Consider the following 26,850-nt stretch of genomic DNA (forward strand, 5'->3'; position numbering starts at 1 on the left):
CTTCATCAATTTCCCCATGTGGGACAAGCAGCATGCTGTGTGGGCCAGCATTGTGAATCCAGGGGCCTGCAATGATTGCGTGATGTGGTGAAAGTTATGCTTCAGAGGAACCCATTTACCTCACACACAATTGCAAGTTTACTATAAAATAATTTATTAGACAGCAATACACAGCTTTAGCAGCAAGCTTATATACATGCACATAAAAACTATTGACTACCCTACTCAGGGACCCTAGCTCTTTTGACCTTGGCCTTCCGGACCTCTTCAATCAGATCTTTTAGGTACTGGATTTCCTTGCTCAGGGAATCTGCTTTCTCCTTCAGGGCCTGATTCTTCTGCTCCAAGTCTCTGCACTCCCCAGACAGCGCCTCCTGCTCTGCCCTCTTCTTCTGTCGGTAGCGCGTGGCAGCTGTCTTATTCTGCTCCATCTTTTTCAGTTTCTTATCTATTTTCTTCTCTCCTTTCACCTTTGCTGACACTACCTTCTCAGCAGGCTGATCATAGGGTTTGGACCGCACAGCGCCACAGCTGGCATCGGCAGGGAAGGGGTTGTCATTGAGGGATCCAAGTGAATTGGTAGGACTGTGTTGGGGCGTTCCCAGGTAGGAGTCTGGGCTCATGCATATCCCGCTATCATCGGAATGGTTCTCCTCCTCCTTCTCAGACTTAGTGATCACTACCACAAAGGTGGGGCCCTCCAGTTTTCTTTCTCCTTCCAGAACATCCACTTCACTACCTAGCTCTAAACTAAATGAATGCTCTGGAGTAGAAGTAAGAGACCCTGGGGAGAGGGGAAAAGACCAGAGGGAAGCCAATGGGGCCATCGGATCTGCTCCAATTGGAGATTCGGGGAGATTGGTGATTAGGTCGGGGATCAGTGGAGGTTCTTTGCTGTGAAATTCCTGGGTGGTAGGGTCAAATAGGAGATCACACGTGTCTTCCAACGTGGCCATCAGCTCGTCTGGTGAGACGGTGGCGTCCAGATGTTCCATACCTAACAGGGCATCAAAATCAAATTCCTTCAGATCCATCTTCTCCACCATCCACTCCATGCCAGAGAAGGCATCCTCTGAAAAGGGGAAAAAAAAAGAAAAAGATACTTTTCAGTAAAATTGCAACCAGTCACATTTCTTTAACTTATCTAGGACACAAAAATAATTTTAACACCTCCCTTGTCTCTTTTATTATTAAAGAACTTGACTACTAACATTGGCTGCGGGGTGCAACGTAAGCCCTACGCTGTTCTGACATTCCATCCCTCTTACTCTAATACTCTAAGAATTCGAGGTCATTTGAAGCACACAACCATGCTCGTTTCTTGTGACCTCTTCCAGGGAAGACTACTGCATTCATTGGTGTGTTATTAAAAAGGCAACAGAAGTGTCATTTTATCCTACGCCAGTTCAGTAACCAGCAATTTTATGTTGTGTAAGCAGTGCTATACAGATGGTTTCCCAACCAAGGCATGTATGTAAGTTACCTTCTCATTTATGAGAAGACTCGCAACTTTATTTCTGAATAGGAATGTTCCAGAATTTATTATATGCAATCGTGATGCACCCTGTGCGAGTAAAATATTATCTTACCCTGGCTGCTATCTATGGTGTTGCCTAAACTGTCCACAGCGAGCCAATTGGAGGAGACTGCCTTAGCCTTGTCGCTGGAGAACCCATGCGAACTGAGGGGCTCGGCCACCTCCAGGTAGTCATCTAGGAGTCCCAGACTTTCCTCAGCCACCGAACACGGCTGGCTGAAGGGGGATGACACCCCCAACAGCATCTCGTTGTTCAAGAGGCTCATCTTGGTCAGTTTTTCGTGCTTTGACGTCGAAGGATGTGGATAAGCTGAAGGTCTTTGCGTCGACTACAGCAGTGCTGCTGTGTGGTGCTTTGAAAAACCTGAAAGACAGACATTTTGTTAAAATCCATCAGCACTTGTTCTGCTACGGTAACTTTTCATGAAAAAGGCCTTTTGCAGGGGGTATGGCGGTATAAATTTGTACCATTTTCAGACATGGCCAGGGCCGGCCCCGCCCCTGTGACTCACCCCCCCTCCCCCCCCAGCCGCAGCCATTTCGTGACCGCGCCACTTCCCTCTCCCCGCCCGGCCGCCATTTTGTGCCTGCCACGTTTCCAGCGGGGCTGGGCACCGCGTGGCTGCCGGGGAGAACATGAAAAAGGTTAATAAGCCTTTAAAAAATAAAACCACTTACCAACTAGGGAATAAAAAGCATCACCTAGTGGCTCACACTGCCTTTTCACTCCCAGATGGCATGGACCACCCCCACCCCCCAGACAATCAGGACAGACTTAATGCTGGAGTATTAAGGGATTATTGTACTGCTGCCGACTTATTAATAGCTCCTTTTTATCTCCTCATAACGCTGAAGATAGGGTTTATACTAAAACCCGATGCCTCATCTTCCTCACCTACAAAGGCATTCCCCTATGCTGAATAAGCAGCCCTTCCTGGGAAGGACTGCTCTTACTCCCACAGAGACCTCCATTAAATGGGGAATTTCGAACCTTTAGAAGGTTTTTTTTTTTTTTTCTTTTGAATTATATGAGACTTTTTTTTTTATTATTTTTTAAAGTTCTGTTTCCTGCTACCCCCGACATGCCCCAAGTTTCAGCCCACAGGACGATGGGCTCCCCTTCCTCTCCCAAACCTTAATCCCTACTTTTTTCCCCCAAGGCGATTTCGTTCATTGTCACAGGGATGACAAACCCACCCCAGAACATCACTTTAAAGAGAAAACAAAGAACAAACGAGGGCTGGCACTCAGGGGAGCGAGCTCCCGCCCCTCACACCCGATACTCACGCCATGGTTGCAGATGCCGGGGATGTGCCGAGGCCGCCGCCGCTGCTGCTGCGCCTGGTGCACTGGCCGGTGCCGCCGCTGGCCCTGCCGCCCTTAGAGAGCCATGGCGGCCAGGGGAGGGGGGGCTGCTCCGCTCGGCGCCGCGCGGGGAGGCTCTGCGCGCACCGCCACCAGCACTGCCTGTCACCTCGGGAGCACCCACACAATGAGGTGGCAGCGCCCGCCCGCCGCCTTTATATAGGGCCGCGCTACGCAGCCCGAGAGCCGGACGTGAGGTGTCCTTCCGCCTAGCGTCACCTGCCTCCCTCCAGCACCCGAGAGCCCCTAAGTTTCGGTTTTTGGGTTTCTACTCCAGGCGTTCTGCTATGAAATCGCCGCGGGAGCCACCGATGAGGGCTGGAAGCCCACCGCGGAGCAGTTAAACGGAGGGACTATTTTGGTGTCCATCCGCGCCGCCAACCGTCGCGGGGTCACGTGACGGAGCGCTGAGGCCGCTCCCCCCTCCCCTCGGGGACCGTCGGGGGGGAGGGAGGGGGGGCTCCCCCTGCCGCCAACAAAGACGGGGCGCTCGGCTCGGGGGGGATCACGCGGGCACGGCGCGCGCTGATTGGCTGGCGGCCGCTCGTTCACGTGCGCGCTGAGCTGCCATTGGCTGGGGCCCGGAGGAGGCCAAATGGGGAGGCGAAGGGGAGGGGGGGGGGGGGGGAGAAGGAGCACCTGGGCGACAAAATGGCGTCCTGAGGCGCCTAATAGGGGGGGGGGGGGGCTGCTGATGCCACCGCCATTGTGCCTCTCGTTGGTTTCCTGCACCTACACGGACCTAGTCTCTCCAAGCACCGTCCCCTTCATTTCTAATGGCCCCTCTCGTCCTCCTCACAGCTCCCCTGAAGCGAGGAGGTGGCATGCCGCCATGTCCTCCTGCTCCCCCTGATAAAGCGTGAGCCCAGGGCAGCGCCGCCTCCCCTCCCGGCCTGCCCCCGCATGCAGCGCTGAGATTAAAGCTATGGTTGTTTTGGGTTGTTTTTGGGTGGCGTGTCCGCACGTGTGGTGGTGTGCGTGTCCCTGACCGACGCTGCTGCCCTCACGGCTATGGCGTGGCGTCGACCTGGGGTGGTTTGTGAAGGGAGCTGCGCTACCAAGGAACCGAGAGCCCGAGTCTAATTAGTGCACTGAGCCTACGCAAAAACTAATGCTGTATTCAGATATTCCCCAGCTGGGAAACGAGAACTTTATCTCTCCTCCCCTCCCATTTCACATTGACGCAGTTGCTTCCCTGTTCTCTCTGCAGCCATTACTCGGACCCATGTGAGCACTCGTGGATCACCTACATCACCTCACAGCTGCAAAAAGTAGCCTCACCTTGGAAAGTTTTTAATGCACGCTTTCACATTATGTTTTATCTGATCTAAATCAGCTAGGTGAGAAGGCAGCCCTGCACCCCTCCACCTCCAGCCCTGCCTGTACAATTCATCCAGCTCAGCTAGCTAACCCAGTACAAAATTCAGAGGGACAATTTTCTGCTGGTTTCAGTCCCCTCGTCATTTCACTCATGACACACAGCCACCAGAAACACAGCTTCAAGGGAGCTGGGAAGATCACTTTTCCTGTGTTCCCTCACTATGTCAGAGCCATCTAGCTTCAAACGTTGCTTTTCCTCATTGCCAGCCCCACAGCACACCATCAGCTCTGAGAGCTAAGGTGGGTCCTTGCTTGCTCAAACATCATAGTCCTGCAGGTCAAACTCCTCCTGGCTACTTCTGCAAACGGCTCCACTGTTTTCCAGTTAGGGCTCGGTAGTATTTGTGTAAAGCCATGGCCTTGACTGAGTTTGTACAGGTGTAACTGTCTGGAACTTATTAAACAGCTCGACTAATAATTTGTGAGGACACATGACCCGGTTTCTACTTTTAGCTGTGAGATGTTACCATCAGCACTACAAATCAGGGTCTGTCACTTCACCTCTGTAAACTGAGCACTGGCAGCTGAATGAAAAGGGCATTTTTCCCTCTGTGTTGGGTTGTTGTGTTGCTGTTTTGTTTTGTTTCTCTGGAATCGAGCACAGATTTTGAAAAGACCCATTAAAATGGAGGAGGCAGCAGAGGAAAATGCCTTCTGACATCCAAAACCACCACGATAGCAACTGAGTGATTTCAAGACGACTGTTCTGACAAATGCACAAACACGCAGGCAGATCTTGCTTCGAAGCACAATTTCAGAGGATGCAGCAGCTTTCAGTGAAGCCCAGTGGGGGGCTGGACAGCATCTCTCTGTCCTGACTAGCTAAGGGAGAGCTCTCACATCCCCCACCTTGCCTGCTTGCCCCTCCTTGTAGTGAAAAGGGTGATTGTACAACTGTAATTGTAGCTAAATAAACAGAAACGCTATACACATACACGCCCTATCCTTCATCTTGAAAAGGTAATTACAGATTCCTGTGGAAAGGACTCTGGGTACGTGTGAGCAAGAATCACGCAAGCAAAAATGAAATATGCAATGAGGAACTTAACCCAGATCTGCCTGTTTCCTAGCTGCCTGGTTTCCATTTTGTGTGTAAATGCAGAAATTTGTCTGCGTTTTGAGCTCCAGACAGATTTATTTTTTTTTACAATCCCTAATCCTAGAAGTGAAATCAAGTAACCAAAGTCCAGCCATTTAGGGAACAGTGTATTTTTTCCTTGTTTTCTGAAGGACTGCAGAATTACTGTTCTTACATAATTTAATGAGATACATCTCTAATTCCTTTATAAATCGTGTCTCTGTGTTTGCAGATATTACATCAGAGGTTTCTCCTTCGTAGCTGGAGGTTTTTGACTGAGCAAGAAGATAATTCTTTAAGCCCAATTAACAATTCCTTGGGAATTTTTGTACAAAGAAAATATTTTCTAAGCAGAGAACTACTAGCTACCCACTAACTCATATGTCCCTTTCCAGTATAGCGGAGTAGATTTATAGCTCAGACATTGTGGAGAGAAGTCTGATAGCTCTGAAGAAAATTGAATTTACAGCACAAAAACGGGGCTTCTGAATGAAGATTAATTTATGAGTATGGTCGATAAACTCCTGATGACATGTTAACAGCTTTAGCACCGTTGATGTTATTTTCCTGCCCTGGGTACCATATCTCAGCAAAGAGAGCTCCTGCAATAAGTCAGAACCATCCTTATCCAGAAGCAAGGGGACAGCCGCAGGCAAAAGGAGATGCTCACGCAGAGCTCACAGCAGGGTAGAGGCCAAAGTGACCTTGCTGGGGAGTGATGAAATGCCCAGATAAATGCAGCATTGCAGAAAGCACCAGGAGGTGGGAAACGGATACTCCTCCACTCATGCTGCTCCTTCTTTGAGATGTAAAGATAATATATGGGGTCTTTCTTTCTTTCTTTCTTTCTTTCTTTCTTTCTTTCTTTCTTTCTTTCTTTCTCTCTCTCTCTCTCTCTCTCTCTCTCTCTCTCTCTCTCTCTCTCTCTCTCTTTCGTTTCTTTTCATTTCTTTCTTTCTGAGCTAACATTGCAAAGGAAAAGAGGTTTTCTTCTATCAGCAGATATACAGGAGCTAAACATGCCGAACGCTCAGCTGTTAAGCATGCAGAAGGCAGGGCAGACGTAAATGTTTCCATAGTGACATCTCCTCGCACAGTCTCGCCCATCTGTATACGATGCTCAGGGACGCACTCCCGGCACAGCATCGCAGGGAAGCAAGGCAGGGGGGGCACAGGGGACATGAATTACCAGGCCACGGAGGCAGCCAGCAAAAATAATGGAGATGGAGGTGTTTGCTCCTTCCTGGAGCGCTGGGACAGCCAGAAGGGCTTGCAGACACCGCACCAGGAGGGTGCACGACCCCATGGGGGCACTGGGCGGGTGGCTTTGGGTCTCACACCCCAGGGAATGGGCAGATGAGCTTTGGGCTGGCCCTGGGCCCTGCTGGGGTGGCTGGGGAGGAGGGGGTGTTGCCTGCTTCCCAGGAGGATGAGTGTGAGGGCAAGTCCCGGAGGGGATTCTTGTGATAATTTCTGGCCTTTGAAGTGTCCATCAGATGGGCAGGACAACAGGAAGCAAAACCCGGGCTTGCAACCTTACTCTGCACTTCAAAAAGCAGAGTTTCCAGAGGCCAGCAGGAATTTTTACAGGAGACAGAAGTGCTGAGGGAAACACAAGGGAGGAACGAGGCAAAGCGCCTAGAAATTCTGCGAGATTTCAAGGGAGAATTACCTACAATCTCTACAGCTCGGGCTAATTCACAGCGCTTCGTTGCTTCCCTCCTCACACGGCACAAAGAGATATCCGAAGGATCGTTTCTGCTGGATTCCCATTGTAAACTCTTCAGGGATCACTTTATAGATGTTCCACTTTAAAACTAGATTGAGAAGCAAATATATGTGATTAAAGATCAAGCTGGGAGGTATTAGTGTCCATCTTTTATTACATACAAACAAGAAATAAGTTAGCCATATGCCGTGCCTCGTTTGTTTTGGACCAGAGCACCAAATGGAACCGCTAATAAATCATTCATTGCTCAGCCACCTCCTCGCTTTCCGTATGTTTCCACCCTGTTATGTAAATATCACTGACATTAGAAATGAGACTAATAAAAAAAAAAAAAAAGGATTAAATCTGCAAGTTACATTTGCAACTTACAGTTCAATTATTTTAGACGGATATGGAAACAATCCTGGTTGTCCACCTACATTTTTCTTACCGAGCAAACGTGGGCATGCCAAGCACATGCTGATAGCTCGCAAAATATGGCTCTCCAGAGGCTGAGCTACTCGGAATCAGCCAGGCTGTGGCCAGCTGCCACAAGCAAAAACATTGTGCAAATCCTGCTAAGAGGGAGGTAAGTTTTAACTTGTAACTTGCCCGAGCATGAATTTCCTGAGCGAAGCTACAACTGGTTGAAAATGATGTTTAGCGAAAAATATGTGTGGCGGGGGGAGGGAGCTGCCTTTTGTTCAGACCATCGGGGGATTTTTTGGTTTTCTCATCTTCCAGACGTGTTTTATTACGATGAAAGGATTCGGGGGTGAAGAATAATCCCTCGTGTGTATTAGCACATATGGGAGCAGTTTAGCACACAAACGAAAGCCTTCCAGTTGTCCAAACAATAAAAGACCAGAAACATATCTCCTGACAACCCTTGTTCTTCACAGGGCCGTAGTTCCTGCAGACCTGGAGCAGATGTGCGTGCACTCAGTGCCCCTCAAAGTGAAGGTGCCTGCTGTCCATCGCTAGCGTCTGCTGAAGCCACACGTGTGCCAGGTGTCCTGTGCAAAAGGATGAAAAGGAGAGTGGCAATGCAAATTATTATTTTTTTTTTTTTTTCCTAGCAGTGCAAAGTTAGCAGGAGCCGAGGCCTGAAAATCCGGTAGAGATGATGAGGCTGCAGCATCTCAGACAGCCACAGACGCCTGTGGGTGAGCTCACAGCCCAACACCACTTCAGCAGGTTCGGCTTTCTCCGTCTCAGTGTCCCTTAAACTCGTCACAGTGAGGACTCCTGGCTGCATCAGCCCCACAGCAATTACCTGGCTCTCCTGAAGCCTGCACCTAAACTAGCAGCTTCCTGAAGCATGTGGAAAAGTTCCCTGAGCTTGAGTTACACCGGCCTCTCTGCTCAGCAGGGAGGCTGCCTGATGAAAGGCTGGTAATGCCACACCGTGTTCTGTGTGCTCGGTCTGGGGATTTGTTTTCAACTTTGGGTGACTTCAGAGGGTCTTGAAAGGCCAGGAAGAGAGGCTGTAAGTGGATGTACCTTATAAATGAGATAAAACAGGATCCTGGGGATGCCTCATGTGCGTGTGAGGTCTCTTTGTCTCTGAAGCTCTCAGGTAGCTTGAGCAGGAGCCCCGACAAACCAGGTAGAGCAGGTGAAGCTCTGAAACTCATCTGGGGATAAATCAGTGTTGAGGCTGTAGCTCCCCAGCTCCACAGGGAACGCTTGCAGATAGTATTTAGCAATATTTTTCCACTGCTTGTAGGCAGCAGCTGCTTGGTGGCTGGAATTAAGCAACAAACTTTAATCTATTTCAATAGATACATTTGTTTATAGGAGAGGAGAGAGAAAATATTAGATGTCAGTGTGGCTGGGATAGCAGTGTGAGTGAGACTGATGTGAGAAAGCAATGACAAATTGTAAAACAATAAAAATAAAGGGGATGGATGAGGATGGAGGGAAGGAGCCTGCTAGAGCACTACGAGTTTTGAAGCAATGTCTGTCGCGGGACAGGTAAAGAGCCAGCACACTCCATCATCTGCCATCTGTGCCCTTCCGTCTGTCGCCTGTCACACCTCTGTCATTTGCAACGCCGAGCAGAATGAGACAAGAAAGTCTTATAGGACCGGGATCATTAGAGTGGGACATTTAATGGGGCAGTATATCACTGCTGCCTTGGCTTCTGTGCAACAGCAGCGATTCTACAATGAAGGATGTTGAAGCTGAGGGAACCATTGCCTTAAAAAAAAAAAAAAAAAAAAGAAAAGCAAAAACAAACCCCAGAGAATGCGAGCAAGTGGCTTTTTCCCATTATTTGTAGAGAGAAGGCTTTTCGTGAAGAATATGGATAGATTTTATACATATATATATATATATTCTTCCCCCGAGAAGCTTAGCACTGAGTGTTAATAGACAGATCAAAGAGCTACTTAGCCACTGGAGCCGGGGAAATTGAACCAGGGCAGCAAAATAAAAATCAATCGTGGCTTTTAGTGTGCTCAAAGTGATTTTGTTCAGGACTGACTTCTGCGTGAGTACTTTGTAAAGCTTAAGATGATGAAAAGTTTTGAGTTCCACACGCCAAACTCCATCTCCTGCTCTCTGTAACATGACAAGAATGCTTTCTACAGATGGACTGATTTCAGATCTTCCCGTCCTTACCCTTTGGTCCGACTACCCTCTTTAGTCTTCCCACTTGCAAGGTTATTCCCCAGGATCACATACTGTAAGGATATTATTAGCCTGCTCCCCGCCGCATTTCTGGCTCAGTGACTTGTGAATAATGCTGTCCTTCTCGGAGCACGCTAATAAAACCTCCACACCACGCAATCCCTGACGGTGTAGAGGGCACACTCGTTAGATGAGAGCTATTTTAAGATGGTTTTGAATCTTTAAAAATAAAAATATAAAAGAGAAAAAAAAAAGGGAGGGGGAACATTTCTCGAATCCCTCGGATCGCAAAACTTGGCCTGACAAGGGCGAAGAAGAAAAAATCCAGATACCTCAAACAGTTCCCCAAGCGTCTAGACTGCAGCAGTCCTGTGAGGGCTGGAAGCCAAAGCCAGATTTCACTGGTGGGAGGGAGACTCTCCCTTCTCTTGCTTGCTCTGCATCTGTGCGTAAAGCTCGCACATCTCTAGATCCAGCCCCAGATGGAGCGAGCCATGCTGGAGCCATTCAGTCATACCTAGCGCGGGCAGTGGGCCAAGAGATTTCAGCTGACTTGGAAGAGAGACTCCTCCTTTGGAAGAGGCTCCCCCTTTTTTTTTCCATGAAGCTAATTCAAAAAAGCAGCAGCTGTTTGAAACTTTTCGGGAGTTTGGAATATTAAAGTAAACCCTAAAAAAAAACACAGAAGTGATTATGGGGGGAGAGGGGCTATGGGGAGGACAGCATTCATCACGCAGTTCAACACTTGAGGTATGGTTGCTCTCTCTACCCCCAGCTTAAGATTTGTTACGGAACAGGCAGGCTGGAATTTATTTTTTTTTAAATGAAGAGATTAAAAAAAAGGTGAAATGTAAATTTGGCTACACGCATTTCCAGGACAGGACTGTGGTTATATAACGAAGCGCCCAAAACATTGTGCTTTTTCCGAAATTCCCTCTCCTGCACTGTTTGTTCCTTAGGCTAAGAACAAAAGGGAAGCGGAGTCTTTGCAGCCTGGAGAACCATTTCTGCTCTCTTCGCAGCAGCAGCCAGTTGCATACGTGAAATAATGATCATGACTCCTCGCAATTATTTCTTCTCTCCATGAAACAACCCCCTACCTTTTGATCTTTCCTCGCTCTTCATGCCAGGACAGCTTTTATGCAAAGGTGCAAACTGCTACATCCCTTAAGCATATGTTGCAAGCTCCAAGCTTTCCAGGGGCATTAGTGCGAGCGGTGTCATGCCTGGCACAGCTTCCACAGGGCTGCTTGTTTTAGCCGTTCCCATAAGTGTCCTTACAATGTGAAATAAGCTCGATCTCACCTGTGTTTCTAGCACAGAACTGATTAAAGGTAAAGAAAATACGAGGAGGCATCAGGAAAAATAATGTTAGAGATGGAGACTCCCTTTCTAACATAATACACCCTCCAAGCTAGTTAAATGTTAATTGCTGAGTCCTCATTAAAACGAGTCTCACGGGATGTCTTGACTTTAGCAAGTCTTCTGAGAATTAAGGAGCTGGGATCCAGCGCTTGGTGCTTTTCTTCGTGTCGAAAGCTTCCCCAAAAGCAGGCACACACAACTGGGTTTTGCTGCGAGCATGCCAGACCGCAGCACAGCAGCTTCCTCAGCGCCTCGAGGCCGATGCCAGGATGAGACAAGAACTCATTTGGCATGTAGAAACAGAGGTGCCAGGGAGCAAGGGCGGGGGCAGCCTGCGCAGGAAAGTCGGTATCAAAAGAGGCGCGGAAGCCTGTGAAGTCTGGGGAGCCGCACCAAGCGCGGGTGCCTGCCCGGGCGTGTGAGGGAAAGCTGTCAGGGAAAGGAGGGGAGGCAGAGCACCGTAATTACGCCTCGTCTTGTGACCGGTGCGAACGCTGCCGAGCGCCCCGAGCTGCAGAGGGGAAGCAGTGAATCAGCAAGGGGCCCCGAGCACCCACGTGGTGCAGGACTGTGTCAGCAGCAAGGTGCTGCCCCTCCCCTGCACCCGGAGCAAAGCAGAGAGGCACCGCGCTGCTCATAAACACCAGGGACAAGCAGGTTACCGTGGAAAGTCATTTTATTTCCGAATTTCACGCACTCGTGTCACAGACCATGCACTTGAGACTTTCCCCTTTTACAGCCTGCTGGCCTGGGAGAGACGGGGCATCATCTCTTCACTTCACACTGCGGGTACCCACACGCTCGGAGCGAGGGCGGCGTGCCAGGAGGCAGAGAGCAGCCTCTTGGTGCCATCATTGCTTTTGAACACTTGAAAAGAAATCAGTCCGAGTCAAAAGGATTAGTGGTGGAGCTCGGCAGCGGCGAAAACCCACTGCCGAGCGAGTTGGTCCTCGCCCTGCGGTTACAGGGAACAAGAGGATGGTTTCGTGGAAAGCTCGTGTGAGTCAAGTTACACCAGAACACACCACAGCATTCCCGGAGCCCGGGCAGCGAGCAGGCAACGCGCGCCCTGGGCCTCTTACAATCAATTTGTCTCCGAGCTGCTCGGCCAGCAAGGTGGCCGGGAGCTGCCCTTCTCACATTCATCTTCAGGTCCTCCTGCTCCGTGCTGCAGCTGCGACGAGGCAGGAAGCCACCTCTAAGCCAGCCCTCGTGGCTCCGTGCCGACCTCCGTACTGCATTTAATACTGAAAGGTGCCAGTTCCAAAGGCTCCACAACGTCCCTGCACAAGCTGGGTGCAGCACGAGTGTGAATTTCTTGCATAGCCGCCCTGCTCCTTCCTCCCTGCCTCCTCGTGCCTGCCCCTGCTCTGGCAACGCTCCTGGTTGCAGTGTCCCTGTGACCCCAGACGTCTTTGGCCTTTGCTGAGGCTGCCACAGCAGCTGTTGCCCCCTGCGGCGGCTGCCTGCAGGAAGGGAGCGTTCCCCTCCCCAGAACAACGGGCTTGTGGCTAGCTCAGAGCGGGGAAAAACCCAAAAGGGAAGAAGTGATTCAAGTGAAATGGAGCAAAGTCTACAGAAAAGGCAAAAAGGCAGCTTCAGTCTCCATTTGATACACAAATTGAGCTCGATAGCAGCAAGAAATGGCCATAAAATATTAATTCATTAGGTTGCCAGGAAGAAGTAAAAGCGTTCGTGTAAAAAAATTGATCAACAGATATGTTTGTGGCAACTGTGCTTAAGCCAGCTCAAGACAGTGGCTTCCTCCTGCTTATTTCTCTCTTTTTTTTATCTACAGTTTTGATCATTCCGAACCATGCTGCTACTCAACCCTGCATGAAGACCACAGCACTGGAGTCAGCACCAAGTGAGGGGTGAGATCACACCGAGGAAGTGAACCTAAGGGGAACTCCTGACAACCCCGAGATTTTAATATTTTCGTTGACCTTCAAGTAATTAGGAGAAAGGGGAATTTCCCCAAGTGGCCCGCGGGCCCCAAGTCTCATCTGTCTGCTTTTAGGGTAGGAAGGCTGACATCAGAAAGGCAGCGGAGGGCAGGGAAAGGAGGAGGGGGGAAAAATAGGGGAACCAGAGTGAAGAGCAATCAACAACTGACCAACAGTGACTGCTGCCAAACTTACAGAACACAAAATCATACAAACGGAATTCCTGTTAACCTTTTATACACTACGGACTGTATATACACACACACACACACGCTTTGAAGTACGCACCTGGCAGTCTAGAAGGTACCGGTGCGCTGAGGATTAAATAATTTAAAACGTAACCACCTGACACGCCGGCTAAAATGGACGGATTGTCCGGGAAAGATGCTCCCCCCCTCACCTCACCAGCACTGCCTCTGGAAAGAAAATGATGGCTGAAGACTCCCCTCCGTGCTTCCACTCCTGAAACTCACCTTGAAAGCTCCCTGGCAAAGGGGAGTGAGTCCTGAGAGGAATGGAAGAGAAAAAGGTACTTGCTCCCTCCAAACTTGGCCTCTCTTGGCTAGGGAGGCTGGACAGCGAGAGGAAAAAGCTGCTGAAGCTGGGGAAAAGCAGGTAAAAGCAGCTGTGTTTCTGTACCCAAGGCTGAGAGCACCATTTGGGATGCCCACAGGGAATGAGGAAGGGGGAAGGCGGCCTCATGCCAGCACAAGGAGCAGAGCCTTTCTGGTGACAGCAGGTCAGTCCTGTTGGCTTTACTGACCTATGGAACCTGGCTGATGCGTGCTCATTAGAAAACCGTGTGAGGCACGCTGCTTCCACCTCCTAGAAACCAGAACAACCTCAGGGAAAAGAGGAGAAGAAAGCCCCTGCTCCCACCTGCCTCCCCCAGCCCTCCCCCTGAGGAGCCTCTCTTCCTTTAGGACACCTGAGGAGCAGTTTTCCCTTCCCACAGGGCCATTCCCAGCAGCAGCGCCCAGCAGGTCTGGCTGAGCAGGAACAGCAAGCCCTGCTCCTTCAGCTTCCTCGCACAGCCAGACCACAAAAGCTTCTCCCTCCCCTGCGACAGCATCAGTGAGAAGTGCCCCCACTGGTGGTTGTTGCAGCAGATTGGACAAGCCCCGGGCCTTACTCCTGCACCCAGATCACAAGGGATGAGGTTTTGTAGGGCAGGAGCCACGGGCATTGCCCTCTTCCAAGTGCTACAGCGCTAAATCCTGTCAGTGTAATCGTTATTTCAGTCAGAAACACAACACGCAGCCCTATCCGGAACATCTCATTCAGTCTGCCCTGCGTGACTGGGTCAAAGTGACCAAAAAACAAAAGAAAAGAAAAAAAGGAGGAAAGTGAGACAGCGTGGTACAGCCGAGAGAAAGAAACGTGAGGACAAAAATCAGGCTGGAGGGAAGGAAAGGACCTCAGTGCAAGTCTGCTGAAGTTGTCACTGGATTCACCAGCCCACTTCCACCTTCTTCAGACCAGAATGGACTCGCTGCAGTGAGCACACTACAGGAGAAAGAGGTGCATAGTTAATGTGGTTTTTTTTGTTTTTGTAGATACTCGAGTGTCAGCAGAATTTATGCAGAGATCTTAGGGCTGCAGTTTCAGCCTCTTTTCCCTAGCCAATGGGTACCTGTCGGGGCAGAGACGGTGGAAATGGACCGGTAGCACCAAGAAATCCAGCGGGAGCACCAACTCCACAGCAGGAAATCATAACGAACCAAAAGGAGACAGAGAGAGAGAGAGAGAGAGAGAAGTGGAGGAGACACATTTCGCAGTCATCCAAGTCCACCTCGGCTAAACCCCTAGCAGCGTTTCCCCGGGTAAGGCCCCCCGTTACGTCTGCAGCAAGACCTCTGGCTCGGAGAGCGAGCTGTAGAGGGTGTAGCCCAATTCATCCACTTCTTCCGGGGTGAGCTCGGAAAACAAGTTCACCTTGGGGTTCAGGGCGCTGGGGAGGACGCCCGCCTCCAGGTAGCGGATCAGCCCCTTCAGCGCCTGCAGGAAGCGGTCGGCCAGCACGTCCTGCGACCAGTCGGGCTCCTCCTGGGCCAGGTGCAGGATGACGTTGGTGAGCTGGCTGGCGGTGAGGTGAGCCAGGGCCGGGTTCGACTTGCAGACCGCTTTGAAGATCTTCAGGCACACGCAGCGGCAGCCGGAATCGCGCTGGTCCAAGGCCCGCAGGCGAGCCGTTTCGGCCGGCCGCAGGCTCAGTCGCCACAGGTTGTCGTTGCGGGCCAGCCGATGGGGTTTGGCCACGAGGGTGATGTCCCCCAGCGTCAGGGAGGGAAGGAAGTCGATAAAAAGGTGCCGCTCGGGGTCGTACTGCACTTCCAGCGTCAAATCCGCCGGGGGAGCCGCCGGACGGATGACGTAGTCCAAGAGTGTCCCGATGGCCGGCCAGTTGATGGAGCCAGCTACGACTTTCTCAAAAGTCTCCGCCACAGCTTTGGGGGAGAGGTAACCTCCCACCACGCAGCGGTCCCAGTAGCTGCTCCCACGGGGAAAGTACTCCGGGTTTTCCCGACGCACCAGGTAGAAGCCAGGAATGTTCATGATCGTGTCCTCCCCGGGGATGCACGACCACAGGTTCTGCTCCAGCATGAGAGGGACGATGAGCTGGATGTGGTCAGCTGTCACTACCTTTCACAAAAGAGAAAAGTCGGTAAGAACAAGCCTGCCCTCGCTGCACTCAGCTCCACTCACTGCCTTTTAGACAGCCTTCTGCTCAAAGGAACTTGGAATAGGGATTCAGCTGCCTCTCTCTCCTCTCTGCACGGGATTCACAGCCTCCCGTTGCCAAAAGGCGTTTCTGAAGGCCTGCTTCCCATCAGCAGTGGGATAAGGCCAAGGCACAACACAAGCTAACGCTTACATTGCTATTTTGAGATCTTTGAACACTTCAGGACCTGCCATGGACTGCATGCAGAATAATTTTGCCTCTTAGTGCTCTAAGTTCTGAGATGGAGCTGGCCCGGGACACAGCAACACCGTGTGATAGTTTAAAACTGGAGGCAGAGCACGAGGTTTCCAGACAAGCCTAAGTTGCCACGGTTTAATTATCCCATTCTACAACCAGGTACTGCCCTCACCTGGTCTGCCACACTGCTCAGAAAAAGGTCGTTAAAGATCCCTTTTCACTAAGGTGATTAAGACCCCAGATCTCAGTTTCACTCCGCGTTCCACGCTCCATTCCAGAGCTGTGACTCAAAGCAAAAAAGCGTGCCTCTGAATCACTCCCTATAGCCACCGGCATCTTTCCCTCAGGGAGATATGCAGCAGGCACTGCTGCCCAATCTGGTCTGTCATGTGTTAAAAAAAGAGTAGGGAAGACCTACATGAATAGGCAGAAGTTCTAAGGGAGTAGCACGTCTTTGGAAGGAGACAGAAGGGACAGAGAGAAAACAGGTGGAAAAGTGGTAGGAGAAACACAGGTAGAGGAAGAGAAGATGGAGAAGGAAAGGAGGAAGATAACTCAGAGAAACAAGCCAGCAAAAAGCAAATGCTTGGCAGACAAATCCAGACATCCTGGTCAGGTCTGCTCGAACAGCACTGCAGAAATCAATGCCCGGTTCTGCACCACCGAGAGCCTCACTCCAGAGGAATGCTGTGCTGAGGCAGCAGCGCCAGCAGGGACGCCCAAAATGCCCCCGCCTCGCCAGCCGGCTGAATAACGCCCCGTCACGAGGCCCCAGGAATTACCTGTAGGTCGTCATACAGGCTGCCGCTGAGGTACATGTCACGCAGGGGCATGTCCGGCAGCTTGGCGCGGAGGAAGCTGCGCAGCTCGGCGCAGATGTCCACGGCTGCTTGCTTGGCCCGGGCCTGCTCCTCTGCTGGGATCGCCACCTTCCTCCGGTAATAGGCGAAGAGTTTTTCTTGCAGAGACAGGCGAAGGCGGGATTTTTTCAGCTCCGCTTGGCTCCTCTTGGCAGATGGCTTGGGCTTGGCGGGTCGGAAAAAGTCTGCAAGGCAGAAGGGAAACGTGGATTGTTTCACCGCGGTGTTTCAGCGTGACACGCAAAAAAAAAAAGTCTCACAGTGCAGAAGCGCGGCCTCTGAGGTCTCAAAAAGCTTCCAGCAGGCATTTTGCAAGCTTTACGTGGTTATCAGTCAAAAGGGGGACGTTGAAAATCGTTGAAAAAAGCTACTATGAGAATCAAGTGGGATGAAAACAAGTTATTAGGTTTGAAATTTAGCCAGGATGAGACTAACGCTCGCATCGTGTACAACGAAGTAACGTTAATGGCTATGTGGGCAGTTCCTCAGCTCCATTTCATCAAAAATTCAGCTGCTTTTAACATGATGCCAGACCAGCAGACCAGTAGAACAGCCTTAAACAGCCATCCCTACCTCATTAAGTTCTGCACATTATGATGGCTTTGTACAAATTATCAACAAAACCTGGTTCTAAGTAGGGTAAGAGATCTGAGACGATCACGCCATCTGGAAATAAAATAGTTGTCAGGACCTCAATCAGCACGTGGCAGGATGGCAGGATGATGGATCTTGGGGCCAGCAGAGCTCCGGCAATCACAGCCCTAATGAAAACCTGCCTCAAACTTTAACTGAGCAAACAGCAGAGAGCACATTTATGCGTAGAACAGCAACACAGTGCTTTATGCTGCTGTGTGCATATCAAGCTAACCTGCAGCATCTCCAACGCCCTCTTTTCCAGGCTGGTTTCCTACAGAAATGAGCCAGGGCTTCCTATCAAGCTTCTCTTAACATGGACCTAAAAATTCAGAAGTTATTAACAAGAATTAAGGAAGAATTACAGATATACAAGACCCTAAGTCCTCGGAAGGCCTGTGGAACTTGGCGGCTGTGGGAGACACCCCCAGACCAGCGGTGTTAAGGCAGCTGCCGTGCATTTGTTCAGCAACAGGCACGCGGCCACCACGCAGCACGTGCAGGATGCCTGAGCGAGCAGCGCACAGATCCGTCTCACCCAGACTCCGCAGCTGCTGTTTCTCATCCCACTGGGGTCTTTTGGTCAGGTCTCAGGGTTTGTGTGAAAAGCAAACAGCCAACAAACTATAAGGAACCAGGTTTTATTGGCTGTTCATGAAAGAATGTATTTTTCTGTCTTGATTTTTAACTTATTTTCAAGCCAAGAACACAAAACAGTATTATCAAACGTTTTATGCCTCAATCCTTTAACTCTCCAAGTGTAAATCTCCCCAAATGACCAGGGGTTGGAAAATAAAACCATCAAGAAAAAAACAAACACCACAAACATATAAAAAACGCTGATGGACTCTAAATTACTTATTATCACACTCTGAAAGACAACCACAAGTCCCTCTCTTTAGCCTGAGGAACGCTTGGTGAGCAGTACTGCTTCATAAGCAGTCCTAAAAAGGCAAAGTGTTACAAGAATTATTAGGAAAATGATAGAAATAATATAGGGAATACGGTTATAAATTGCTAGTTATTCGCCATCTGAATACTCCCCTCTTTAAAAAGAAGCAGACACACTGGAACGGTCCAAAGAAAAGCAACAAAGAGCTTCAAGGAATGGATTTTTATGAGGAAAGACGGCACAGGTAAGTACTCAGCTTGAAAGAGGAGATCTGAGGGACGGTAAAACTTAAATCCATGAAATCATGAGAGAAACGAGGAGCGCCAACAGATGACTGTGGTTCACCAGTTCCAAGACTGACTCTAATAGTTGAAACTATCGATAGACTGTCTTAAAATATCAAAATACTGAGCTAGACATTAAATTCTCTTCTCCTGTGCTGTTTTGAATGAATAACGGGGTTTTAGGGATGATTCTGCAAGGCGGGAGTGCCTCACTGCTCCGTACCTGTGTCTGCGGCCGAATGGTCGGTGGGAAGGGTCTGCAGGGAGCGGCTGAGGTTGGTCTTCATGTCCTGGGTCAGCAGGCGCGAGGAGGACCCCAGCCAGTTGGGCTCTTCCCAGCTCCTCTTCCCCGACTGGCTCAAGCGCGTGGGGCTGCTGGGAGCGCTGATTGCCCGGTCGTACATCTGAAACAACACCCCCAGGCACAATTTCAGCCGCTAAGGTCTGCGTTTCACCCCCTCCTAGTGCCAACACCCTGCACGTTTGGGTTTCCCACTCCTCCTTTCCAGCACACTCACCCGTTTGACGGCCAGCGTGGCGATGCCCAGCATCGCCGCTCCCCCCACACCCAGCACGAGGCGGGCGTTGGACAGCACGAAGTCGATGGCCGTGCCAATGCCATTGTCGTCCTTCTTGCCTTTGCGCTGCCCAGCGCCTGCCATCTCACCTGGAAATGTAATAAAAACAGGTCAGAACAGGAAAACCCAAAAAAACCACCCACATCTGTTGGTCTTAGGGTCTTCGTAGGGAGCCAGAGGACGCGATCCCCTAACCCTGCATCCCCTCCAGCCCTTATCTTCCCCCTAGACACAGCACAACAGCAGCGTTTCATGGCTTTCAGTGCTGCTTATGACCCAAAGAGAAACAGCCCAAATTTGACGTGGCCTCTCATCCTTTCAGCAGATTTAATTATGCCTTCACCTAATGCTTTTTTTAAGAAAGCAACGTTTACTTCAGCTTTGCAACGAAATCCTATATATTTTGTCGAGCTCTACGACCACTTACATCTTTTCCTTCCAATTGGCGCGTCCCAGCCAAACCATGGCCTTTTTACACGTTTATTTTCTCATTCTCTACCCAATGCTTTAACTTTGCACTCAAACGTGGCGACGTAGGGACCAGGATCTTCCCAAGAGATCGTTTTTGGACAAAGGCTGCTCCCAGATATTCCAAAGCCACCCAAGAGTCAACATCAGAAACCACAGCGCCCCGCGACGGGAACAACTTCCTCACTTCCCTGACGTTTATTCCTGCCCTCAAGCCTGGCGGGGTTGATTTCCATGCAAACTATGCATAACACGAACATTAACGCCTCCCTACGTATGCACGTTGGTTTCCTTCTGTTCCTATTTAACCTCTGACCTTGATTTTTAAATGCGGAGAGTTTCCGCGGCTGTCTACACGTGTAAAACATGCTATGCTGGGCGGATATTCGCTGAAATTGAAGGAAGATGACAGAAAACTCTTCCAGTGTTGACTCAAGGTAGGTTTCTAAGAAAACGCTTCAGAGCCTGGGTGGTTTAAAGCCACCTTTGTGTTAGTCTAGGAGCAAGTTACAGTGGGAGAGAGGCTGTTCCTGCCTCAACAGGCAAGGAATACGATCAGTCTTCAACCCAGGGCACAAAACCAGAGGCGTGCACAAAGCTAAGTGTATTATTAATACAAAACCTAGGGCTGGAGCGGCCTACCTGTGACCTACAGCATTTGCACAGGGCACAGGAGTCCTGGCGGGACCTTCGGGGCTCCGTGAGGGCGGCGGCGGGCAGGACGCATTAACCAACGGGGCCCAATTTGGCAATTAAAGGCCGTGGGGGGGGCAGGAGGAGCCTCGGGAGCGTCCGGGAGGCTTAGCGCAGCCCCCCCAGCCCGCTCCGCAGGAAAGCCTGCCCCTTCTCCAGCTGCCGCTCCCTGTCCTCCGGCCGCTGCAGCCCGCGGTGGCGGCGGAACTCGGCGCGGACGGCGGCCCGGTACAGATCGCGGTCGGTGTAGCGCAGCGCCCGGCCCCGCCGCAGCAGGGCCCGGTAGAGGCTGAGGACGGCCTCCCGCGACCACGCGGCCATGGGGAGTGCCTGAGGGGAGCCGCGGGGCCGGGGCGGGGGGCTCGGGGCCGGCTCCTCCCGGCGGGGGCCTCAGCGCGGCCGCGCCGCCTCCCTCCTGCCTCAGCACCGGGGGGGGGGCGGCAACATGGCGGCGCTTCCGGTACCATAGAGAGGGGAGGGAGCGGCCCCCGAAGATGGCGCCCCCTGGCGGACCGGAGGCGGGGAGGGGGTGGTGAGAGGGAAGGGGGCGGTGGCGCCCCCACAGCGCCGCCTGCTGGCCGGGAGGAGGAAGCGCACGCAGCGCCACCCGCCGGGGCTCAGTTTGGGCTGGGAATGGTTTGACAGAAGATTTATAGAATAAATCATCAAATTCAGGCTCTGTGGTTTTGTTGGTATTAAACGCCGCGGCGCACTCTGGGTGTTTGAATTACGCAGGGCAGCAGCACCTGCCGGGCTCCTGGGGAGGTGGGGGGAGAGTCCCCAGAGCAGGACCCCTGTCTGGGTGCAAATCCCCCTTTTCCAGAGGCAAATCCCCCTTTTTTGGGTGCAAATCCCCCTTTCCTGGGTGCTAATCCCCCCTTTTCCGTGTGCAATCCCCCCTTTTCCAGGGCAAATCCCTCTTTTCTGGGTGCAAACCCATCTTTTCTGGGTGCAAGTCCCCTTTTTTCCATTTGCAAATCCCCCTTTTCCAGGGGTAAATCCCCATTTTGCAGGACTAATCCCCCTTTTCAAGGCACAAATCCCCCTTTCCAGGGCCAAAACCCCCCTCTTCTGGGGGCTAACCCCCATTTTCCAGGCACAAATCCCCCTTTTCTGAGTGCAAATCCCTCTTTTCCGGGGGCAAATCCCCCTTTTCTGGGTGCAAATCCCCCTTTTTCTGGGTGCTAATCCTCCTTTTTCTGGGTGCAAATCCCCCTTTTCCAGACACAAATCCCCCTTTTCTGGGTGCAAATCCCCCCTTTTCAGGGGCAAATCCCCCTTTTCTGGGTGCTAATCCCCCTTTCCCATCCTTCCTTTCTCCACTCCAAACCTACTCTGGGGACTAATTCTGCCTCCTCGGCCATCTTCTCCCTGCAGCCTAGTGAAACAGACACACGGGATGTAGCTCCGTAACGCCTTGCCTCCCCTGGGGCAGAGGGGGAGAGAAAGATCAAGCTGCGTGTGACAGAGGAGAGCCGCATCACCCCGCACCATCCCGGTGACACCAGATATGACAGCGATTGAATTCGACGGGAAGAAAAGCAGAAGCCCCGGACCGCCTCGCTCCGTGCCAATCTCCCCTTGTTCATTTCCTTCCCGAGATAAACAGCCCCGAATCGCTTTTGAGCTCTCTTTGCAAGCGGGTTCACCATGCCCCTAATCAGCCCTTTCCGAGAAAGGCTTGCTTGAACTGCAGACAGTATTCCCAGAGAGGCCACACTGCTGATTTACATAACAGCATTATCATATTTTGAATGCTATTCTCCCCTTCTTCTTTCTCTGCCTGCTAATATTTGATTTTATTATTTTTTTTTTACTTTTTTATTTTATTATTATCATTTTTTTAACCTGCATCCACTCCCAGAGCCAGGGTTTGTGGGATATTCAGACCCTCTCCCCAGTTGCTAGAGACAAGCTGGAGCTTTATAAATCTTGTGTTGCAGCCTTTTCGGTCTTTTCTTCCTTGGCATGCACCAAGGCAAACCTTGGCAAATGCGTGTTGTTGCCCGTTTACCACATTTGCATTTTATTTACAGTCCTTTCTGATCTCCTCAAGAGTCTATAGCTTTGAGTCATCTCTTAAAAATTTTTTAGCATATTGCTCATCTTTCTTTCCAGATTAGCCGTTCCTACGCCGAGCTATCCGGGACCTCGGAGGCAGCGTCCATATTCCCTACCCTTAACCTTTTGCCAGAATGAAAACCGATCTTTGAACCCTTCCCGTCTCCCCCTTGGGTTGTTGATCCACAGAAAAGCTCTGCTTCTCGCAGCAGGGCTCGGTAGCCCCTGCACAGGTGCGATGATAAGCCCAGTCCTTGAAACTCCAAAGTCTGGATGGAAACATCCACAGCTGTGTGCAGCAGCCCCCGGATGGGTTACAGACGGGATCGGGCTGTGTGAGGGTGAACAGTGGGGAGAGCTTTGGTGCTCCTGATGCTCTGAGTGTCACCACATGGCCCATCCGAGCCCTGTTCCCCAATCCTTCACTCCCTGGGCCCCATGCACCTCACACTCCCCCAGGGCATCCTGACCCATGCCGGGGCCGTGCGTGGGCCCGGCTGTGCTCAGGCCTTGTGCCAGCACATGGGGAGGATTCCCCAGGGAAGATTTCAAGCTGTGCTTCCTCTGAGAGCCACCTGCATCTGCTGTGAAGGATAAACGTGAAAGCAAAAGGGTGACCGTGGCACACGGGAGTAAGACCTCCTCCCCCCGAGGTGCCAGCTCCTTGCTTTGAGTTGCTTGGGGTGTGCAAAACGCTCAATTTTGGGGGCTCCCCGTGCCTTCCCGACACAGGAGCTGAGGACTTGGGGCCTCCATAAGCGCCCCTCCCCATCCTGGCCCCCTTCGGTTGCGCCTGTTTTAGTGTTTTGTTCATTTTTTTTTTTCCCCCCAGGCCGCTCGCCAGCTCCCGGGCTCCTCGCCAGCAGCTGCGTGCGTGCATTGTGGACTCCTCCGGCCGCGCTGCTCAGCCTGCCTCCGGCCTCCCCAGCACCCCGGGGCTCGCCGTGCCCTCCGGCACCTCGTTGCAAGCAGCACCCACATCCCACAGAGTGCTCCCCGTAACCCCATCACATTCACCGTGCCCCTCCGGCCTGGCGAAGGGGAGAGGCAGAGCCACCCCCGGCCGTCGCTTTCCCTTCACCCACACGAGCGCCTGCCCGCTGGCGAGGTGCCGGGGTTGTGAACTCGAACTCTGCCTGCAGACGGTGAAGCAACATCCCCCGCGGTGCTTCCCAACCCGGACGGCTCCTCCGCTGACCCCACCGCTCGCTCCCCCCGCGGCCCCATGGTGTGGGTGGATTTGTGCTGCCCTGACGGGACGTGCAGGCCCCTGAATCCTCCCACTGCCTGCAAAGCCACACAGGGACTGCCCAACGTGCCCTTTCTGCCCTTCTTCTCCCCTCACAGAGCTGTGGGGAATGTGGGGTGCCCCACAGCGGGCTGGGGGCCCCTTCACCTCCGAGCCTGCATCCCTGCAATGAGGATTTACTCCCTGTGGTGTGGGCCGAGAGCAGGGAGCACACCTTCGCCGTACGCCCGGAGAACAATCATGACCTTTGTTTTCCCAGATGACTAAGTGAGCTTGTGATGTATCAAAGGCAGCATGGGCTACGGGGCACAATAACCTGTGTTGTTACCGAGGTGTAAAACACAGATATCCCCCCCCAGCCTCCCCCGGGAGCCTCTTCTCATGCTTGCAACAGGTCCTGCTGCTCACGCCGTGACAGCGGCACCCGTGGAGCGGCAAATAATGTCCTGGAGCGGGGCTGCAGCGTGGGTTTTTCTCCCCAGAAAGACTGCACGTGGCAACAGAAGGCTGGGCTCTGATACGAGCCAGCAAGCAATCCCTAAATACAAGCGGGAAGATGGGTAGCGACTTGCCAAGGCCATCTGAGCTTGGGCTTAACATCCTTCATATCGGCTCGTAAAGAGGCCTTGGAACAGCTCAACGGTTCTCTCTTTTATTGTGCCCCTAGTTCGTTACTTGAGCAATTGCACGCAATAACAGCATTTGTGCCAGATCAGGCCCTAAAAAAAAAAAAAAAGGCAAAAAAATGGGAACCTGTTGATAAGAGAGCAGAAATAATATCTCACTCCCGCTCCTGTGGCATGCCAGGAGCAGAGGATGGCTGGGGCTGTCGCTGATAGCTTCTTTCCTCCGAACCCAGCAGCTTTGATGTTGAACAAACACACCAAGAAGGAACCAGGTGCTGAGGGAGGAGAGGCGGCCAGGACGCCGCAGTCACTTCCCGAGGGACGTTCCTGATGCGCAGCCCAGACCCAGGCTTTAGCCACAGCTTGGCAGGGCAACCGGCCGCTCCGGGGAGGAACCCCGGGGGTATGTTTTTGCCAGGAGGATGGCAGGAAAAGTTCACAGCCCAGCTGCTTCCGAAGTGGAGCTTTTCAGGTTCTCAACCTCCAGCCCCACAGCCTGGGGAGGGGACACGCAAGCAGCCACCGAGCTGCCACCGCTCTGAGGTCTGTGCCAATGGCTCGGCTTTAACCCCCGTTTTTAACAAGTTAAAAATGCTGCTGGAGTATTTTTACAATTGGTCCGTGCATACCTTTGTTCTAAGCTCAGCACGACTTGTGTTCCTTCAGCCGCGTTTCCCCGCGGCTGGCTTTGCTGGGGCCTTTTTTTTATTATTATTATTAATTCCCTGGCTAGTAGGATTTCTCTCCCAATTATTTTGCCATGCACCAGCTGTGTGCCGCAGCAGGTTTCCGGAGCTGTTCGGAGATCCTGCTTTTGTGAGCGCTGTAAGCTGTACAATTTTGCATTAATCTGATGGCCTTGTGAGCTTTCTGCACCAGCAGCATCCGTGGCGATCTCGCAGCCGCTGGCATTGGCCCCTAAGTGGGGTTGCACACACTGACCCCAACCTTTCTGCACCCTTCAACCCCATGCATGCTGTGGTGAGGTCCTCCCAGCACAATTCTGGGGTTTTGGCTCATCTAAGGGGACTGCCACACGCGTGCACAGCCTGAGAAGGGCAACGCTGCTGTTCCACGCTGCTTCTCTCCTTCCTTTTATTTCAGGCACCTACCATATATTTTTGTCCCATTAACTCCCAGGTTCTTAGATTTACTTCTGTCCCTTTTAGGGACATTTATCTGGTTTGGGTTTTGCAGCAGTTTGACGTCCAGTTCTGGGCAAGGGTTTGAGCCAAATGCTTTAAAAACACTGACAATCAAACAGAAGTGGGTGGATGTTTTCTACATTCCTTTATTTTTGCATGTGTGCCTGGTTCTTAGTAAGTGTCTGGGGAAAAAAAGATATGACTGATGATTTGTTGCTCTCTCTTTGGAAAAGGTCCAGACTGTAGAAGAGGGCTAAAGTGCCAGGAAAGAGCTTGCTGCATCGAGGCAGGCTCATAATGTTTGATTTTATGCATTCTCCGAGCAACGTAGTTTCTTTAAATTGAGATCCTGGAGAATATTATTTTATCTCTTTATTCGTCACAGCTTAGTTGCTCTTCTCAGTTTTCCTTATTTTTAGAAAGGTGAAGCGTGGCTCCCAAATTAAATTGTTACTGGAATGGATTTCAGCCAAGGGATTCATGGTTCAAGCCATAAGGCACAGGAAACATAAGCAGAAGTAAAACAATGGGTTTTTATTTTTTATTTCATTTGGCAGGGCGAGGAGTGATATGGCCTTGAAAGATTTGCATTTTTTTTTACGTAACTACGATGTGTTTCAAACAACACTAAGGACAAATTTCTCTCTCTTCACTTTGCTTAAAAAAAAAAATGTTAAAAATGTCAAGATTCCCAATTTTCCTCAATTCCAAGTAAACGTCTGTGTTTGGACTTCTCAGAGATGCTTACAGTAATGGCCCAAACATTTGCTGGAAGGGGCTGATCCTTTTCCCCTCTCACTGCTGTGCTTCTCCCTGCAGATGCCTCAAAGGCAAAGCCCGTGGCAGCCTGGCCTGCAGCCCAGCCCCTCTCCTCTCCTCTCCCCAGCACCAGCGCCTTACAGCCATCATGTCAGCCTCTTGCTTTAGGGACCCGGAGCCCTTTCCCTGGACGGGACAGTTTTGCTCAGCTCCCTGGAGGCTGTTTTGCAGGGAGAGAGCAAAGCCCTGCAAAGCTTGCTCCCGGCTGAAGGCTGGCTGATGAGACCCGGCTGTGGCCCCAGCTCAGCTGCTAAAGCAGCGAGGCTTAGAGAAAAAAAAAAAAAAAAGAAAAAAAAAAAAGGGCAGACCAATAATTAAAAATTAACTGTCCCTGTTAAACAGCGTATTAAGCTTTGCCCTTACACAGGGAACAAATGTATCCAAGCAACAAAAACAAACAGCCAGCAAGCCAGGCATTGGTATCCCCTTTCCAGCTCTTTCAATGATGCTGTAAGTTTATATTGAAGTCATTTTGTTTCCAAGCACCCTGGTGTTTAGAAACAGCTTGTCTGTCCCCCCGATCAGCAAACCTCTGCTGCAGGCATCGATCGGGAGCCAGCCAGACGGAGGGGCTGCCGCAGCACGCCTCCCCGCCAAGCAGCTCTGCAG

General features: G+C 51.3%; 3 protein-coding genes and 2 long non-coding RNA genes across 6 annotated transcripts; 2 read left to right on the forward strand and 3 right to left on the reverse strand.

Moving 5' to 3' along the window:
• Positions 1-130: 130 nt before the first annotated feature.
• ATF4 (activating transcription factor 4) lies at positions 131-3,058 on the reverse strand. Its single transcript, XM_027450937.3, has 3 exons — positions 2,825-3,058; positions 1,590-1,901; positions 131-1,072 (listed from the first exon to the last, which is right to left on the reverse strand). The coding sequence occupies exons 2-3, from the start codon at positions 1,801-1,803 to the stop codon at positions 222-224; spliced, it is 1,065 nt and encodes a 354-aa protein (XP_027306738.2). The 5' UTR covers positions 1,804-1,901; positions 2,825-3,058; the 3' UTR covers positions 131-221.
• A 4,429-nt stretch (positions 3,059-7,487) lies between these two features.
• Positions 7,488-12,650, forward strand: LOC140002463 (uncharacterized). Its single transcript, XR_011809127.1, has 2 exons — positions 7,488-7,657; positions 8,148-12,650. It is a non-coding gene; the product is annotated as an uncharacterized lncRNA (long non-coding RNA).
• Positions 11,726-20,430, reverse strand: MIEF1 (mitochondrial elongation factor 1). Of its 2 annotated transcripts, none has more exons than XM_005028306.4 (5): positions 20,291-20,430; positions 19,121-19,269; positions 18,826-19,006; positions 16,716-16,978; positions 11,726-15,656 (listed from the first exon to the last, which is right to left on the reverse strand). In XM_005028306.4, exons 2-5 carry the CDS (start codon positions 19,262-19,264, stop codon positions 14,850-14,852), a joined length of 1,395 nt encoding a protein of 464 aa, XP_005028363.4. In that variant the 5' UTR covers positions 19,265-19,269; positions 20,291-20,430; the 3' UTR covers positions 11,726-14,849. The 2 variants fall into 2 exon arrangements, with proteins under 2 accessions (XP_005028363.4, XP_071893524.1); XM_072037423.1 differs by lacking the exon at positions 20,291-20,430 and adding an exon at positions 19,608-19,761.
• On the forward strand, positions 19,886-26,543 carry LOC113842678 (uncharacterized). The gene is made up of 4 exons (XR_011809116.1): positions 19,886-20,085; positions 21,719-22,635; positions 23,235-24,820; positions 26,242-26,543. It is a non-coding gene; the product is annotated as an uncharacterized lncRNA (long non-coding RNA).
• On the reverse strand, positions 20,450-20,774 carry MIURF (mitochondrial elongation factor 1 upstream open reading frame). The gene has a single exon (XM_072037427.1). It carries the CDS (start codon positions 20,660-20,662, stop codon positions 20,450-20,452), a length of 213 nt encoding a protein of 70 aa, XP_071893528.1. The 5' UTR covers positions 20,663-20,774.
• Positions 26,544-26,850: the final 307 nt, after the last annotated feature.

Source organism: Anas platyrhynchos, chromosome 1 (genome assembly GCF_047663525.1).
Source record: "Anas platyrhynchos isolate ZD024472 breed Pekin duck chromosome 1, IASCAAS_PekinDuck_T2T, whole genome shotgun sequence".
In the NCBI taxonomy this organism is placed as follows: Eukaryota; Metazoa; Chordata; class Aves; order Anseriformes; family Anatidae; genus Anas; species Anas platyrhynchos.

Coding starts and splice junctions, on each gene's coding strand:
- MIURF (XM_072037427.1), bottom strand. CDS start 20,662: ATGGCCGCGTGGTCGCGGGAGGCCGTCCTCAGCCTCTACCGGGCCCTG.
- MIEF1 (XM_005028306.4), bottom strand. CDS start 19,264: ATGGCAGGCGCTGGGCAGCGCAAAGGCAAGAAGGACGACAATGGCATT. Junction 16,979..18,825: donor CCATTCGGCCGCAGACACAG/GTACGGAGCAGT, acceptor TCTGCCTTGCAG/ACTTTTTCCGACCCGCCAAG. Junction 15,657..16,715: donor GCCTGTATGACGACCTACAG/GTAATTCCTGGG, acceptor CTTTTGTGAAAG/GTAGTGACAGCTGACCACAT.
- ATF4 (XM_027450937.3), bottom strand. CDS start 1,803: ATGAGCCTCTTGAACAACGAGATGCTGTTGGGGGTGTCATCCCCCTTC. Junction 1,073..1,589: donor CACCATAGATAGCAGCCAGG/GTAAGATAATAT, acceptor TCCCCTTTTCAG/AGGATGCCTTCTCTGGCATG.